This window comes from Oncorhynchus keta, chromosome 7, assembly GCF_023373465.1.
Source record: "Oncorhynchus keta strain PuntledgeMale-10-30-2019 chromosome 7, Oket_V2, whole genome shotgun sequence".
Classification (NCBI taxonomy): Eukaryota; Metazoa; Chordata; class Actinopteri; order Salmoniformes; family Salmonidae; genus Oncorhynchus; species Oncorhynchus keta.
In genome coordinates this window covers 33806444-33825154 of record NC_068427.1, presented here as the reverse complement: position 1 = coordinate 33825154, position 18711 = coordinate 33806444, and the positions used below count along the sequence as shown (strand labels likewise).

General features: G+C 42.1%; 1 protein-coding gene across 3 annotated transcripts in view; it reads left to right on the top strand.

The window, feature by feature from the left end:
• LOC118386327 (receptor tyrosine-protein kinase erbB-4-like) overlaps positions 1-18711 on the top strand; it is a 668294-nt gene that overhangs the window by 572781 nt on the left and 76802 nt on the right. For all 3 annotated transcript variants that reach the window (XM_052522700.1, XM_052522699.1, XM_052522698.1), the window contains 2 exons: positions 1637-1759; positions 10018-10116. In XM_052522700.1, coding sequence (XP_052378660.1) covers positions 1637-1759; positions 10018-10116 — 222 coding nt within the window. The remainder of the gene's footprint in view (positions 1-1636; positions 1760-10017; positions 10117-18711) is intronic.

Below are 18711 nucleotides of genomic sequence, written 5' to 3'. Positions count from 1 at the left end.
ACATGAATGACATGTATTCTCATGGGTATCTGAAAGTCACACCCCTACTAAACTACACCTCCAGTCTTCTGATCTGACCCACTGGGTCGTATCTCAATAACCCAGCCCCAATATCCCAGTAGTTTTTAAAGAACACAACAAACCCAACAACAACAAAGTGACCCAATGCCCTGCAACCCAGCAGTTGGGTCAACCAAACAACCCAGCATTTTTTTAGAGTGTACCCTACAGTTACAGTGCCATCAAGTGATGCTGCACTAGGCTCTTTACAAGTTGTTTCAATAATGACAAGATTGTGGCTTTTTCCACTGTACCTTACATTATTGCTCTCTCACACTCTCTCCATCCTCTTCTCCCCACTGTGCTGTCTTGGTTACCTGCATACACACACACACACACACACACACACACACACACACACACACACACACACACACACACACACACACACACACACACACACACACACACACACACACACACACACACACACACACACACACACACACACACACACACACACACACACACACACACACACACACACACAAACTTCTTTCCTATTATAACCTGCCTCGATGCAACCTTAGTGCTTTGACGTCAGTGATGTCAGATAGGGAGTAACAAACAGGGAATGACTCTACTCGTAGAGACTACTAGTAAATAGTAGTGTCCTAGTAGTCTTCCTCAGTTTTCAGCACCACAGATTAGAGGAGGTTGGTGGACAGCTCCCTCCTTGTCCTTGCTACCACACATTCAGCACCTCCTATAATGGACAGCTCCCTGATGTCCAGGGCGACTGGATTTGTGTGACCCTCCACTCTCTTTTCCTGCCCCCTCTCTTTCCCCCTTTCCTTCCCTCTCACCTTCCATGCCCCTCCCTCTCCTCCTTATCCCTCTCCCCTTTCCTCTATCCTTTTTTTCCTCCCGCCCCTGCCCCCTCTCCTTCCCCACTCTGCTTCACTTTCTCTTTCCATACCCCCCTCATTCCCCATTCCCCCTCTCCTTAGCTCTAATGCGATACTGATTTAGAATTCCATTTAAATGAAGAACAGCTATTGTTTTTTAATCAGACAGCAGTGATGAGCCAGGGGGCATGGCCACAGCTGAGAGAAGGGAGCTGATTTACTCGTTCTCTCTTTCCCCTCTCTCTCTTTCTCTCTCTCCATTTCCCTCTCTCTCTCCCTCCCTCTCTCTTTCTTCCCTCCCTACCCTGTCTCGTTCTCTCTCTTCGCTCCATCCCTTACTCTCTTTCTCTCCCCTATTTATCTTTCTTTTTCTCTCTTTCTCCCTTTATGTCTCACCCCTCCTTCCCGCTATTATCCTCTCTCTTTCACCATCTCTTCCCTCTATCACTCTCTCTCTCTTTCCCCTCCTCTTTCTCGCTCTCCCCGTCCTCTCGCCGCCTCTACTTCATTCTTCTCCACTTGAAAGATAATGAAACAACTACTCTCTCATACAATTTCTGTGAAGTTTAAAGAGTGCCATGCCCATGGGAGATGTGACTGGTTGGTTGCGTAATTGCTTGATGGATAGATTGGTTCATTGACTGGTTGATGGAGTGAGGAAATAACATATTGCAGATTGATTGATCGATGAATTGACTGATGAGTTGATTGATTGTGTCTCCCTACAGCTGGTGGAGCCACTAACACCTAGTGGTACAGCCCCTAACCAGGCCCAGCTCCGCATCCTCAAAGAGACTGAACTCAAGAGGGTCAAGATACTGGGCTCGGGGGCCTTCGGCACCGTCTACAAGGTATCACCTTATCACATACCACAATCACTTGTTTTGGTCATGAGAAATTAGGAGGTGTTTAAAGGAGGAAGTACAGAGAGATGAGGAAGAGAGGACAGAGGGAGGAATGGACAGATAGATGAGGGAGAGAGGACAGAGGGCGAAATGGACAGAGAGATGAGGGAGAGGGAGAGAGGACAGAGGGAGAAATGGACAGAGAGCAGAGGGAGAGGGAGAGAGGACAGAGGGAGAAATGGACAGAGAGCGGAGGGAGAGGGAAAGAGGACAGAGGGAGAAATGGACAGAGAGATGAGGGAGAGGGAAAGAGGACAGAGGGAGAAATGGACAGAGAGATGAGGGAGAGGGAGAGAGGACAGGGGGAGAAATGGACAAAGAGATGAGGGAGAGAGAGAGGACAGAGGGAGAAATGGACAAAGAGATGAGGGAGAGAGAGAGAGGACAGAGGGAGAAATGGACAGAGAGATGAGGGAGAGAGAGAGAGGACAGAGGGAGAAATGGACAGAGAGATGAGGGAGAGAGAGAGAGAGACCGACAGACGGACAGAGAGATGTTTACTTGCTTTGGCAATGTAAACATATGTTTCCAATGCCAATAAATCCCCTTAAATTGGACTGAGAGAGAGAGAGAATCCCATAGGCACATAGTAAGGATCGCATGCACATCCAGGTCAGGTATGCTGTTACGCAAGAGAGAGGAGAGCAAGCCCTGTACAATGTCTCATAATATAGAGGTCTGAACTATGTCTCACGGTGTAGAGGTCTGAACTATGTATCACAGTGTAGATGTCTGAACTCTGTCTCACAGTGTAGAAGTCTGAACTCTGTATCACAGTTTAGAGGTCTGAACTATGTATCACAGTTTAGAGGTCTGAACTATGTATCACAGTTTAGAGGTCTGAACTATGTATCACAGTTTAGAGGTCTGAACTATGTATCACAGTTTAGAGGTCTGAACTATGTATCACAGTTTAGAGGTCTGAACTATGTATCACAGTTTAGAGGTCTGAACTATGTATCACAGTTTAGAGGTCTGAACTATGTATCACAGTGTAGAAGTCTGAACTATGTATCACAGTTTAGAAGTCTGAACTATGTATCACAGTGTAGAAGTCTGAACTATGTATCACAGGTTAGAGGTCTGAACTATGTATCACAGTGTAGAAGTCTGAACTATGTATCACAGTTTAGAGGTCTGAACTATGTCTCACAGTGTAGAAGTCTGAACTATGTATCACAGTGTAGAAGTCTGAACTATGTATCACAGTGTAGAGGTCTGAACTATGTATCACAGTGTAGAAGTCTGAACTATGTATCACAGTTTAGAGGTCTGAACTCTGTATCACAGTGTAGAAGTCTGAACTATGTATCACAGTGTAGAAGTCTGAACTATGTATCACAGTGTAGAAGTCTGAACTATGTATCACAGTGTAAAGGTCTGAACTATGTATCACAGTTTAGAGGTCTGAACTATGTATCACAGTTTAGAGGTCTGAACTATGTATCACAGTTTAGAGGTCTGAACTATGTATCACAGTTTAGAAGTCTGAACTATGTATCACAGTGTAGAAGTCTGAACTATGTCTCACAGTGTAGAGGTCTGAACTATGTATCACAGTGTAGAAGTCTGAACTATGTATCACAGTGTAGAAGTCTGAATTATGTATCACAGTTTAGAGGTCTGAACTATGTCTCACAGTGTAGAAGTCTGAACTATGTATCACAGTGTAGAAGTCTGAACTATGTATCACAGTGTAGAGGTCTGAACTATGTATCACAGTGTAGAAGTCTGAACTATGTCTCACAGTGTAGAAGTCTGAACTATGTATCACAGTGTAGAAGTCTGAACTATGTATCACAGTGTAGAGGTCTGAACTATGTCTCACAGTGTAGAAGTCTGAACTATGTATCACAGTGTAGAAGTCTGAACTATGTATCACAGTGTAGAAGTCTGAACTATGTCTCACAGTGTAGAAGTCTGAACTATGTATCACAGTGTAGAAGTCTGAACTATGTATCACAGTGTAGAGGTCTGAACTATGTCTCACAGTGTAGAAGTCTGAACTATGTATCACAGTGTAGAGGTCTGAACTATGTCTCACAGTGTACAGGTCTGAACTATGTCTCACAGTTTAGAGGTCTGAACTATGTATCACAGTTTAGAGGTCTGAACTATGTATCACAGTTTAGAGGTCTGAACTATGTATCACAGTTTAGAGGTCTGAACTATGTATCACAGTTTAGAGGTCTGAACTATGTATCACAGTTTAGAGGTCTGAACTATGTATCACAGTGTAGAAGTCTGAACTATGTATCACAGTGTAGAAGTCTGAACTATGTCTCACAGTGTAGAAGTCTGAACTATGTATCACAGTGTAGAGGTCTGAACTATGTATCACAGTGTAGAGGTCTGAACTATGTATCACAGTGTAGAAGTCTGAACTATGTATCACAGTGTAGAGGTCTGAACTATGTATCACAGTGTAGAAGTCTGAACTATGTATCACAGTGTAGAAGTCTGAACTATGTATCACAGTGTAAAGGTCTGAACTATGTATCACAGTGTAGAGGTCTGAACTATGTATCACAGTGTAGAAGTCTGAACTATGTATCACAGTGTAGAAGTCTGAACTATGTATCACAGTGTAGAAGTCTGAACTATGTATCACAGTGTATAGGTCTGAACTATGTCTCACAGTGTAGAAGTCTGAACTATGTCTCACAGTGTATAGGTCTGAACTATGTCTCACAGTGTAGAAGTCTGAACTATGTCTCACAGTGTAGAGGTCTGAACTATGTATCACAGTGTAGAAGTCTGAATTATGTATCACAGTGTAGAAGTCTGAACTATGTATCACAGTGTAAAGGTCTGAACTATGTCTCACAGTGTAGAAGTCTGAACTATGTATCACAGTGTAGAGGTCTGAACTATGTATCACAGTGTAGAGGTCTGAACTATGTATCACAGTGTAGAGGTCTGAACTATGTATCACAGTGTAGAAGTCTGAACTATGTATCACAGTGTAGAGGTCTGAACTATGTATCACAGTGTAGAAGTCTGAACTATGTATCACAGTGTAGAAGTCTGAACTATGTATCACAGTGTAGAGGTCTGAACTATGTATCACAGTGTAGAAGTCTGAACTATGTATCACAGTGTAGAGGTCTGAACTATGTATCACAGTTTAGAAGTCTGAACTATGTATCACAGTGTAGAGGTCTGAACTATGTATCACAGTGTAGAAGTCTGAACTATGTATCACAGTTTAGAGGTCTGAACTATGTATCACAGTGTAGAGGTCTGAACTATGTATCACAGTGTAGAGGTCTGAACTATGTATCACAGTTTAGAAGTCTGAACTATGTATCACAGTGTAGAGGTCTGAACTATGTATCACAGTGTAGAAGTCTGAACTATGTATCACAGTTTAGAGGTCTGAACTATGTATCACAGTGTAGAGGTCTGAACTATGTATCACAGTTTAGAGGTCTGAACTATGTCTCACAGTGTAGAAGTCTGAACTATGTATCACAGTGTAGAAGTCTGAACTATGTATCACAGTGTAGAGGTCTGAACTATGTATCACAGTGTAGAGGTCTGAACTATGTATCACAGTTTAGAGGTCTGAACTCTGTATCACAGTGTAGAAGTCTGAACTATGTATCACAGTGTAGAGGTCTGAACTATGTCTCACAGTGTAGAGGTCTGAACTATGTATCACAGTGTAGATGTCTGAACTCTGTATCACAGTGTAGAAGTCTGAACTCTGTATCACAGTTTAGAGGTCTGAACTCTGTATCACAGTGTAGAAGTCTGAACTATGTATCACAGTTTAGAGGTCTGAACTATGTCTCACAGTGTAGAAGTCTGAACTATGTATCACAGTGTAGAAGTCTGAACTATGTATCACAGTGTAGAGGTCTGAACTATGTATCACAGTGTAGAAGTCTGAACTATGTCTCACAGTGTAGAAGTCTGAACTATGTATCACAGTGTAGAGGTCTGAACTATGTATCACAGTGTAGAGGTCTGAACTATGTATCACAGTGTAGAGGTCTGAACTATGTCTCACAGTTTAGAGGTCTGAACTATGTCTCACAGTGTACAGGTCTGAACTATGTATCACAGTGTAGAAGTCTGAACTATGTATCACAGTGTAGAGGTCTGAACTATGTCTCACAGTTTAGAGGTCTGAACTATGTCTCACAGTGTACAGGTCTGAACTATGTCTCACAGTTTAGAGGTCTGAACTATGTATCACAGTTTAGAGGTCTGAACTATGTATCACAGTTTAGAGGTCTGAACTATGTATCACAGTTTAGAGGTCTGAACTCTGTATCACAGTGTAGAAGTCTGAACTATGTATCACAGTTTAGAGGTCTGAACTATGTATCACAGTTTAGAGGTCTGAACTATGTATCACAGTGTAGAAGTCTGAACTATGTATCACAGGTTAGAAGTCTGAACTATGTCTCACAGTGTGGAAGTCTGAACTATGTATCACAGTGTAGAAGTCTGAACTATGTCTCACAGTGTAGAGGTCTGAACTATGTATCACAGTGTAGAAGTCTGAATTATGTATCACAGTGTAGAGGTCTGAACTATGTATCACAGTGTAAAGGTCTGAACTATGTATCACAGTGTAGAAGTCTGAATTATGTATCACAGTGTAGAGGTCTGAACTATGTATCACAGTGTAGAGGTCTGAACTATGTCTCACAGTGTAGAGGTCTGAACTATGTATCACAGTGTAGAAGTCTGAATTATGTATCACAGTGTAGAGGTCTGAACTATGTATCACAGTGTAGAGGTCTGAACTATGTCTCACAGTGTAGAGGTCTGAACTATGTCTCACAGTGTAGAGGTCTGAACTATGTATCACAGTGTAGAAGTCTGAATTATGTCTCACAGTGTAGAGGTCTGGACTATGTCTCACAGTGTAAAGGTCTGAACTATGTCTCACAGTGTAGAAGTCTGAACTATGTATCACAGTGTAGAGGTCTGAACTATGTCTCACAGTGTAGAGGTCTGAACTATGTCTCACAGTGTAGAAGTCTGAACTATGTATCACAGGGTAGAGGTCTGAACTATGTATCACAGTCTAGAGGTCTGAACTATGTATCACAGTGTAGAAGTCTGAACTATGTCTCACAGTGTAGAGGTCTGAACTATGTATCACAGTGTAGAAGTCTGAATTATGTCTCACAGTGTAGAGGTCTGAACTATGTCTCACAGTGTAAAGGTCTGAACTATGTCTCACAGTGTAGAAGTCTGAACTATGTATCACAGTGTAGAGGTCTGAACTATGTCTCACAGTGTAGAGGTCTGAACTATGTCTCACAGTGTAGAAGTCTGAACTATGTATCACAGGGTAGAGGTCTGAACTATGTATCACAGTCTAGAGGTCTGAACTATGTATCACAGTGTAGAAGTCTGAACTATGTATCACAGTGTAGAGGTCTGAACTATGTATCACAGTGTAGAGGTCTGAACTATGTATCACAGTGTAGAAGTCTGAACTATGTATCACAGTGTAGAGGTCTGAACTATGTATCACAGTGTAGAAGTCTGAACTATGTATCACAGTTTAGAGGTCTGAACTATGTATCACAGTTTAGAGGTCTGAACTATGTATCACAGTGTAGAAGTCTGAACTATGTATCACAGTTTAGAGGTCTGAACTATGTATCACAGTGTAGAGGTCTGAACTATGTCTCACAGTGTAGAGGTCTGAACTATGTATCACAGTGTAGAAGTCTGAACTATGTATCACAGTGTAGAGGTCTGAACTATGTATCACAGTTTAGAGGTCTGAACTATGTATCACAGTTTAGAGGTCTGAACTATGTATCACAGTGTAGAAGTCTGAACTATGTATCACGGTGTAGAAGTCTGAACTATGTCTCACAGTGTAGAAGTCTGAACTATGTATCACAGTGTAGAAGTCTGAACTATGTCTCACAGTGTAGAGGTCTGAACTATGTATCACAGTGTAGAAGTCTGAACTATGTATCACAGTGTAGAAGTCTGAATTATGTATCACAGTGTAGAGGTCTGAACTATGTCTCACAGTGTAGAGGTCTGAACTATGTATCACAGTGTAGAAGTCTGAACTATGTATCACAGTGTAAAGGTCTGAACTATGTCTCACAGTGTAGAGGTCTGAACTATGTATCACAGTGTAGAGGTCTGAACTATGTATCACAGTGTAGAGGTCTGAACTATGTATCACAGTGTAGAGGTCTGAACTATGTATCACAGTGTAGAAGTCTGAACTATGTATCACAGTGTAGAGGTCTGAACTATGTATCACAGTGTAGAAGTCTGAACTATGTATCACAGTGTAGAGGTCTGAACTATGTATCACAGTGTAGAGGTCTGAACTATGTCTCACAGTGTAGAAGTCTGAACTATGTCTCACAGTGTAGAGGTCTGAACTATGTATCACAGTGTAGAAGTCTGAACTATGTATCACAGTGTAGAAGTCTGAACTATGTATCACAGTGTAGAAGTCTGAACTATGTATCACAGTGTAGAAGTCTGAACTATGTCTCACAGTGTAGAAGTCTGAACTATGTATCACAGTGTAGAAGTCTGAACTATGTCTCACAGTGTAGAGGTCTGAACTATGTATCACAGTGTAGAAGTCTGAACTATGTATCACAGTGTAGAAGTCTGAACTATGTCTCACAGTGTAGAAGTCTGAACTATGTATCACAGTGTATAGGTCTGAACTATGTCTCACAGTGTAGAAGTCTGAACTATGTATCACAGTGTAGAAGTCTGAACTATGTCTCACAGTGTAGAGGTCTGAACTATGTATCACAGTGTAGAAGTCTGAACTATGTATCACAGTGTAGAAGTCTGAATTATGTATCACAGTGTAGAGGTCTGAACTATGTCTCACAGTGTAGAGGTCTGAACTATGTCTCACAGTGTAGAAGTCTGAACTATGTATCACAGTGTAGAGGTCTGAACTATGTATCACAGTGTAGAGGTCTGAACTATGTATCACAGTGTAGAGGTCTGAACTATGTATCACAGTGTAGAAGTCTGAACTATGTATCACAGTGTAGAGGTCTGAACTATGTATCACAGTGTAGAAGTCTGAACTATGTATCACAGTGTAGAAGTCTGAACTATGTATCACAGTGTAGAGGTCTGAACTATGTATCACAGTGTAGAAGTCTGAACTATGTATCACAGTGTAGAGGTCTGAACTATGTATCACAGTTTAGAAGTCTGAACTATGTATCACAGTGTAGAGGTCTGAACTATGTATCACAGTGTAGAAGTCTGAACTATGTATCACAGTTTAGAGGTCTGAACTATGTATCACAGTGTAGAGGTCTGAACTATGTATCACAGTGTAGAGGTCTGAACTATGTATCACAGTGTAGAAGTCTGAACTATGTATCACAGTTTAGAGGTCTGAACTATGTATCACAGTGTAGAGGTCTGAACTATGTATCACAGTTTAGAGGTCTGAACTATGTATCACAGTGTAGAGGTCTGAACTATGTATCACAGTGTAGAGGTCTGAACTATGTCTCACAGTGTAGAAGTCTGAACTATGTATCACAGTGTAGAAGTCTGAACTATGTATCACAGTTTAGAGGTCTGAACTATGTATCACAGTGTAGAGGTCTGAACTATGTATCACAGTTTAGAGGTCTGAACTATGTATCACAGTGTAGAGGTCTGAACTATGTCTCACAGTGTAGAGGTCTGAACTATGTCTCACAGTGTAGAGGTCTGAACTATGTCTCACAGTGTAGAAGTCTGAACTATGTCTCACAGTGTAGAGGTCTGAACTATGTATCACAGTGTAGAAGTCTGAACTATGTATCACAGTGTAGAAGTCTGAACTATGTATCACAGTGTAAAGGTCTGAACTATGTATCACAGTGTAGAGGTCTGAACTATGTATCACAGTGTAGAAGTCTGAACTATGTCTCACAGTGTAGAAGTCTGAACTATGTCTCACAGTGTATAGGTCTGAACTATGTCTCACAGTGTAGAAGTCTGAACTATGTCTCACAGTGTAGAGGTCTGAACTATGTATCACAGTGTAGATTCAGCTGCCGTCTAACTCAGCTCTCTTACCCCTTTTTAAACACATTTTTCCTGTTCCCTCCATCTAACTCACCTCTTCACCTCTCCCCTCTTCTGTCATCTCTTCTAACTCACTCCTCCTTTCTTCACCCTCTTCTACCCCTCTAAATCACCTTTCCTCTCCCCGCTCATCTCTTCTCCCTCAGGGTATCTGGGTCCCGGAGGGCGAGACTGTGAAGATCCCAGTGGCCATCAAGATCCTGAACGAGGCAACGGGACCGAAGGCCAACGTGGAGTTCATGGACGTGAGTTTTTTACTGGCTCCGTAGAGGCCCCATACAGTGCCTTCAGAAAGTATTCAGACCCCTTGACTTTTTCACATTTTGTTAGGTTACAGCTTTATTCTAAAACATTTTATATTTTTTTATGGATGGGGGCGTGCTCCCTCTGCTGTCTTGTTGACGTTGAGGGAGAAGTTATTTTCCTGGCACCACTCCACCAGGGCCCTCAGCTCCTCCCTGTAGACTACTACTGTTGTTTCATCTGCAAACTTGATGATTGAGTTGGAAGTGTGCATGGCCATGCAGTCATGGGTGAACCGGGAGTACTGGAGGGGGCTGAGCACGCACCCTTGTGGGGCCCCTGTGTTCAGGATCAACATAGTGGAGGTGTTGTTTCCCACCTTCACCACTTGGTGATGGCCCATCAGGAAGTCCAGGACTCAGTTGCACAGGGTGGGGTTCAGACCAAGGGCCCCAAGCTTAATGATGATCTTGGAGGATACTATGGTGTTGAATGCTGAGCTATAGTCAATTAACAACATTCTTACATAGGTATTCCTCTTGTCCAAATGGGATAGGGCAGTGTGCAATGTGATGGTGATTGCATCATCTGTGGATCTATTGGGGCGGTAAGCAAATTGAAGAGGGTCTAGGGTGTCAGGTAAGTGTATGGGACATGATCCTTAACTAGCCTCTTAATGCACTTCATGATGACAGATGTGAGTGCTACAGGGCAATAGTCATTTAATTGTTTACTCCATGTGTAACTCTGTGTTGTCTGTTCACACTGCTATGCTTTATCTTGGCCAGGTCGCAGTTGCAAATGAGAACTTCTTCTCAACTAGCCTACCTGGTTAAATAAAGGTCAAATAAAAATATATTTGTATTTATTTATTTCAGTTACCTTAGCTTTCTTGGGTACAGGAACAATGATGGACATCTCAAAGCATGTGGGGACAGCAGACTGGGATAGGGAGATATTGATATGTCCATAAACATCCCAGCCATCTGGTCTGCACAAGCTCTAAGGACATGGCTAGGGATGCCGTCTGGGTCGGCAGACGTGCTAGGATTAACACACTTAAATGTCTTATTTCAGCCATGGAGAACGAGAGCCCACAGTCTTCGGGAGCGTTCCGTGTTGGTGGCACTGTGTTATCCTCAAAGCAGGCAAAGAAGGTGTTTAGCTTGTCCGTGAGAAAGATGTGGCTGGTTTTCCCTTTGTAATCCATGATTGTCTGGAGTACCTGCCACGTATGTCTCATGCCTGAGCCACTTAATTGTGACTCCACTTTTTCAAGTTTTGCTTGATTGATTGACTTATGGAGGGCATAACTGCACTGTTTGCATTCGGTCATATTCACCTTGCCGTGGTTAAATGCGGTGGTTCACGCTATCATTTTTGCGTGAATGGTGCCATCTTTCCACAGTTTTTGGTTTGAGTAGGTTTTAATAGTCACAGTGGGAACAACATCCCCTATACACTTCCTGAAGAAGCAAAACAATGCTGCAAAGTTGCTAAGGAGCTAGAAGCAGAGCTGCCATTTCTGTCGGTGCCATCTTACTGTTTCACAGTAAACAAATTAAGAACTAAATGTCAGCATGCTTAAAGGGAAGGGCACTCAACATGTATGGCACTTACACAAATGACTGATGATTGGCTGAAAGAAATGTATAATAAGAAGCTTGTGGGAACTGTTTTGTTACACTTCAGTGCAGCTTTTTACATTATCGATCATAATCTGCTTCTGGAAAAACGTATTTGTTATGGCGTTCCATCCCCTGCTATATGGTGGATCGAGAGTTAACTGTCTAACAGAACACAGAGGGTGTTCTTTAATGGAAGCTCTCCAACATAATCCAGGTAGAGTCAGGCATTCTCCAAGGCAGTTCTCTAGGCCCCTTACTTTTTTTCAATCTTTACTAATGACCTGCCATTGGCTCTGAGTAAAGCCTGTGTGTCTATGCATGCTGATGACTCAACATTATATATGTCAGCTACCACAGCAAGTGAAACCACTGCAACACTTAACAAAGAGCTGGAGTCAGATTTAGAATTGGTGGCAAGTAATAAGCTAGTGATACATATTTAAAAAACTTAAAGCATTGTATTTGGGACAAACCATTCACTAAACTCTAAACCCTGAACCTCATCTTGTAATGAATAATGTGGAAATTGAGAAATTTGAGGAAACTAAACTGCTTGGTGTAACCCTGTATTGTAAACTGGTCAAAACATATTGATTGGGAGAGGTCTCAAATCAAATGTTATTTGTCACATGCACCAGTTACAACCGGTGTAGACTTTACCATGAAATACTGGCGAGCCTTTCCCAATGATGCAGAGTTTAAAAATAGTCAAAATACTAACACGTCTGACCGTAATAATGTGCTGCTCTGCTCAAAGTAGAGGACAGATTGACTGCATCACTACTTGTCTTTGTGAGAGGTATGGACATGTTGAAAGCACCGAGCTGTCTGTTCAAACAACACCTCAGACACCAATCCATAGCCCACAAGACATGACACTTGGTCTAGAAAAGACTATGGGAAACGCACAGTACTACACAGAGACTACATGACGACATAGAACTCTATTCCATATCAAGTTATTCATGCAAGCAGTAAAATCAGATTTAAAAAACAGATAAAAGTACACCTTATTGAACACCGTGGACTGTGAAGAGACACACAAACACACACATACAGGCAAACACGCATACGCACTCAGATGCTGGCATACGCACTCTACACACACGTACATTGTAATATTGTATCATGGTGGTATTATACATTGTGTGTTGTATATACAGCGCATTCGGAAAGTATTCAGACACTTGACTTTTTCCACATTTTGTTATGTTACAGCCTTATTCTAAAATTGATTAAATCGTTTTTTTCCCCTCATCAATCTACACACAATACCCCATAATGACAAAGCAATAACTGTTTTTTTTGTTGGGGTCAAATATATAAAATAAAATAAGCTGAAATATGACATTTACATAAGTATTCAGACCCTTTACTCAGTACTTTATTGAAGCACCTTTGGCAACGATTACAGCCTTGAGTCTTCTTGGGTATGACGCTACAAGATTGGCACACTTGTATTTGGGGAATTTCTCAAATTCTTCTCTGCAGATCCTCTCAAGCTCTGTCAGGTAGAATGGGGAGCGTCGCTGCACAGCTATTTTCAGGTCTCTCCAGAGATGTTCATTCGGGTTCAAGTCCGGGTTCTGGCTGGGCCACTCAAGGACATTGAGAGACTTGTCCCGAAGCCACTCCTGCGTTGTCTTGGCTGTGTGCTTAGGGTCGTTGTCCTGTTGGAAGGTGAACCTTCGGCCCAGTCTGAGGTCCTAAGCAATCTGGAGCAGGTTTTCATCAAGGATCCCTCTGTACTTTGCTGTTTTTGTTTTTTCTGTGACATGCACTGTCAACTGTGGGACCTTATATGTCCAATCAATTGAATTTACCATAGGTGGACTCCAATCAAGTTGTAGATGGATGATGGTCGGCCGTCATTGTAAATACGAATTGGTTCTTAACTGACTTGCCTAGTTAAATAAAGGTTACATAAAAAAATGAAAGAAAGTGATCAATGGAAAGGATGTACCTGAGCTCAATTTCAAGGCTCATATCATAGGGTCTGAATACTTATGTAAATAAAGTATTTCTGTTTTTATTTATAATACATTTGCACAAAGCTGTTTTTGCTTTGTCATTATGGGGTATTGTGTGTAGATTGATGTGGACATTCTTTGTGTTTAATCCATTTTAGAATAAAGTCTGTATAGTAACAAAATGTGGAAAAAGTCAAGCGGTCTGAATACTTATCGAATGCATTGTATATAGTGGTGTAATGATGTTTTATGGTGTACTGTTTTATTTATTTAAAAAATGGTATGATGTGTTTGGACCCCAGGAAGAGTAGCTGCTGCTTTGGTAGGAACTAATGCGGATCCTGATAAATACTAAATACAGTACACATAGGACTATGGCTGACAAATACAATTCCCCATCTGTTCATAAAACATTCATCACTCATTTATTTCAAAAGGAACAATGTTAAAAGTAAAATGATGTTATTTACTAGGTTGGTAATGCAACGTTGGTGAAATCCCCCCTCCCCCATTTACACTGGTGTTTTCATCTGTCTGTCGGTCTGACACTGTGTTTGTATTACAGCATGTTTGGATTTACATTTTTATCATCCTGCTTTGATGTGTGTGTCCACATGTGCGTGCATGTACTTCATATGGTGAGTGTGTGTGTGTGTTTGTGTGTGCAGTACGTAGCGCATGTCTTTGCGGGCAGTCTTGCGTGACGGACCTAGAAAGAGGCAGGCTGGGCCTTCCCCACAGTGTTTCAGCAGCTGAGCACCACGCTAATGAACTCTTCTCCCCTCACTTCCTCCCTCGTCTGTTTCTCTCCTCTCCTCCCTCTGTACTCTCCTCTTCTCTCCTCCTCTCATCAACTCCCTTCTCCCCTCCTCTCTTCCATGAGGAGCCAATGGTGCTCAGCAGATCTGGTTTCAAATACTATTTGAAATCTTTCAATCTTTTACTTGCTTTACCCTGCCAGGAGTGTACTATTCTATTGGTTAAATTGCAACAGGCCAGCGCAATTAGGCACAGTAATTGAAATGATTTTAAATAGTAGATGAAACCACGTCTTGCCCTGAGTCTCTCTGCTGCCGGGGCTGGTGGGAAAGCCACCTCTCAGCTGGAGGACAGCATTGCGGAGGAGGGGGTAAGGAGGGGGGAGGAAGACCTTCAGATTTAATTGACTAAACAGGAGGGATCAACGTGGAGAGGTAGGGGAAGAGGAGTCTACATTCCAAATGGCAACCTATTTACTATATACAGTAGTTCACTCCTTTAAAAGGTAATGCACTATTAAGGTAATAGAGTGCCATTTGGGAAGCAAACTTACACAGCTGGAGAGACAGACTTCAGACAGACTTCAGCGGCAAGCTTCAGACCGAGGATGCTTTTTTAGGAGCTGCCTCCCTCTGCTCTCCTCCCACCACTCTCCTCCCCATGCTCTCCTCTCTCTGTTCACCTCCCTCCCTCGCTCTCCTCCCTTTACACTCCTCCCCCTGCTCTCCTCACTCCGCTCTCCTCCCTCTGCCCGCCTCTGTCCGTTCTTCCCCCTCCCTTTACTCTCCTCCCTTAGTTCTTCTCCCTGAGTTCTCCTTCCGCCACTCTCCTCCCTCCGTACCTCTCCCTCTGCTCTCCTCCCGCCCTGACATGGAGGATATTGGAAGAGTCTGCACACAGCTTCTTCATTTAAACAGCAATCAAAACGCAGTGGCACATGTCTTGGACGAGGAGAGACACACGCAAACACACAAGGACACACACACAGATGTGGAGATGGCCCCTGGCGAGGTTTGGCCAATGAGCAGCAGCCTTGTTCCCTCCTGCAGCTAGCAGCATAGCAGGAGGATGAATACTCATTAAGTTAACTGTCAACTCCGTGGTATTCTGGAAGTCACTGTGTGAGTGTGTGTGTGTGTGTGTGTGTGTGTGTGTGTGTGTGTGTGTGTGTGTGTGTGTGTGTGTGTGTGTGTGTGTGTGTGTGTGTGTGTGTGTGTGTGTGTGTGTGTGTGTGTGTGTGTGTGTGTGTGTGTGTGTGAATGCCTGTGTGTGCTGCGGCATGGAGTTATTCCTTTTGAAGACCTAAACACAGCTCTGGGCCCTTCTTTATTACTGCAATATAAAAGCTAGTGGTCTTAACCTCCATTGTTTATGGAAATGGTGTACCTAGGTTGTTTTGTTAAATTGCTGTGATCCCATTGCATCTAGATCTGTATGAACACATAGCAACGGGCAATTGAACGTACACACAGACACACTGACACTCACATTCACACTCACATTCATCAATGCTAACACTAATAGGCTGTACTGCTGGTGGCTGTGTGCACGTTTGTGAGTGCTAGTATGTACTGTATGTATCTTGAGAATTGGGTGATTACATTTTAATATTTTTCTTGATCTTACTTGTGCTGCTCATCAGTTAACCAAATGGAATAATGCATGATTTGAATGAGCTCAAAATACATTTCAGTCATAAGAGTTCCTTTACCCCCTGACATATCGAGAGCTTTGGGCTATAAGGTTCTATATTTAAAAATATTATTCTGAGGTCATTGGCTTTAAAGTCCAGGTAGCAGATCATGGACCCTATCAGATACACTATACTGTATATACAAAAGTATATGGACACCCCTTCTAATTAGTGGATCCGTGCTATTTCAGCCAAACCCGTTGTTGACAGGTGCATAGAATCGAGCAGACAGCCATGCAATCTCCATAGACAAATATTGGCAGTAGATTGGCCTTACTGAAGACCTCAGTAACTTTCTAGGTGGCACCGTCATAGGATGCCACCTTTCCAACAAGTCAATTCGTAAATGTTCTGCACTGCTAGAACTGACACGGTCAACTGTAAGTACTGTTATTGTGAAGTTCAAATATCTATGAGCAAAAACGCCTCAGCCACAAAGTGGTAGGCCACAAAAGCTCACAGAACAGGACAGACGAGTGCTGAAGTGCGCAGGGTATAAAAATCTCCTGTCCTCGGTTGCAATGCTCACTACAGAGTTCCAAACTGCCTCTGGAAGCAACGTCACCACAATAACTGTTTGTTGAAAGCTTCATTAAATGGGTTTCCATGGCCGAGCAGCTGCACACAAGCCTAAGATCACCATGTGCAATGCCAAACGTTGGCTGGAGTGGTGTTAATGCTTGACACCATTGCACTCAGTGGAAAAACTTTCTCTGGAGTGATGAATCATACCTCACCATCTGGCAGTCTGACTGACAAATCTGGGCTTGGCAGAAGCCAAGAGAACATTACCTACCTGAATGCATAATGCCAACTGTAAAGTTTGGTGGAGGAGGAATAATGGTCTGGGGCTGTTTTTCATGGTTTGGTTTAGGCCCCTAGTTCCAGTGAAAGGAAATTGTAATGCTACAGCATAAAATGATATTCTTTCTAGACCATTCTGTGGTTCCAGCTCCATTGAAATAGTTTGGGGATGAGATTTGTGTGGAAGAACTTGACAGGCCTGCACGGAACCCTGACCTCTGCCCCATCGAACACCTTTTGGGATGAATTGGAATGCGGACTGCGATTATTGCCTCATTTCCCAACATCAATGCCCAACCTCACTAATGCTCTTGTGGCTGAATAGAAGCAAGTCCTCACAGCAATGTTCCAACATCTAGTGGAAAACCTTCCCAGAAGAGTGGAGGCTGTTATGTCACCAAAGAGGGGACCAACTCCATATTAATGCCCATGATTTTGGAATGAGATGTTCGATGATCAGGTGTCCACACACTTTTGGTCATGTAGTATATTTATGTGTTGGTGTTGTAATTTAAGCAATAAGGCCCAGGGAGTGTGATATATGGCCAATATATCATGGCTAAGGGCTGTTCTTATGCACGACCCAACGTGGAGGGCCTGGATACAGCCCTTAGCTGTGGTATATTTCCCATCTACCACAAACCCCCGAGGTGCCTAATTGTTATTATAAACTGGTTACCAATGTAATTAGATCAGCAAAAATACATGTTTTCTCATACCCGTGGTATACGGTCTGCTTTACCATGGCTGTCAGCCAATCAGCATTCAGGGCTCGAACTACCCAGTTTATAATGTGTCATATACATGGGTTCTAACAAGAAAAAGTATACCATTTATACTCCCTGCATGTAAAAACCATGAAGACTGGCGGAAAGCCCCAAATGTAAGATGGTAATATCTATGTAAGTGGCACTTCACTATTTTGTATGGAATACGGCTGCGAGGATTTTTCTCCAATATTCACAACATATTGACACAATTACAATCTTTATAGAATAAAAATTACAAGTGGAAATACGTATTTAATTAGCAAGCCAGCAGCAGATGAAACAGAAAGTGAATTCTCTCCTCCCAAGCGCATACCAGTGACAAACTTAACTACACTGAACAAAATATCACTAATATATCTAGCAACATGAAAAGTATTGGTCTGATGTTTCATGAGCTGAAATAACATATCACAGAAATGTTCCATATGCACAAAAAGCTTATTTCTCAGCCCCCAAAAATATGCACAAATTTATTTACATCCCTGTAAGTGAGCATTTCTCCTTTTTTGCCAAGATAATCCATCCACCAAACAGGTGTGGCATATCAAGAAACTGATTAAACAGCTTGGTCATTACACAGGTGGACCTTGTGCTGGGGACAATAAAAGTCCAGTCTAAAATGTGCGTTTTATATGAGTCTCCCATCTATTTCTGATGCCCATCTGGTTTGATTTATATTTGTCATATCTTTCAAACTGTGCTCCTACACATAAGCTCTTAACCCATATACGGTTTACGGACACGGTGTGTTTTACTTTAGTGTCATTATTTGTTGTTATTAGTCCCAACCTTCAGCTCCATTCAACCCCTCCCATCTATCTCTTAACACCATCCATGTTGGATTTATATTTGACATATATTTTTCAACTGTAATGTGATGTTTCACAAAATATCTGAACCTTTCTATTCTCATTGTTTCTACAGATTTTTTATTGAAAATAAACATTTTTGCTAAAAGTATTATTATATTATT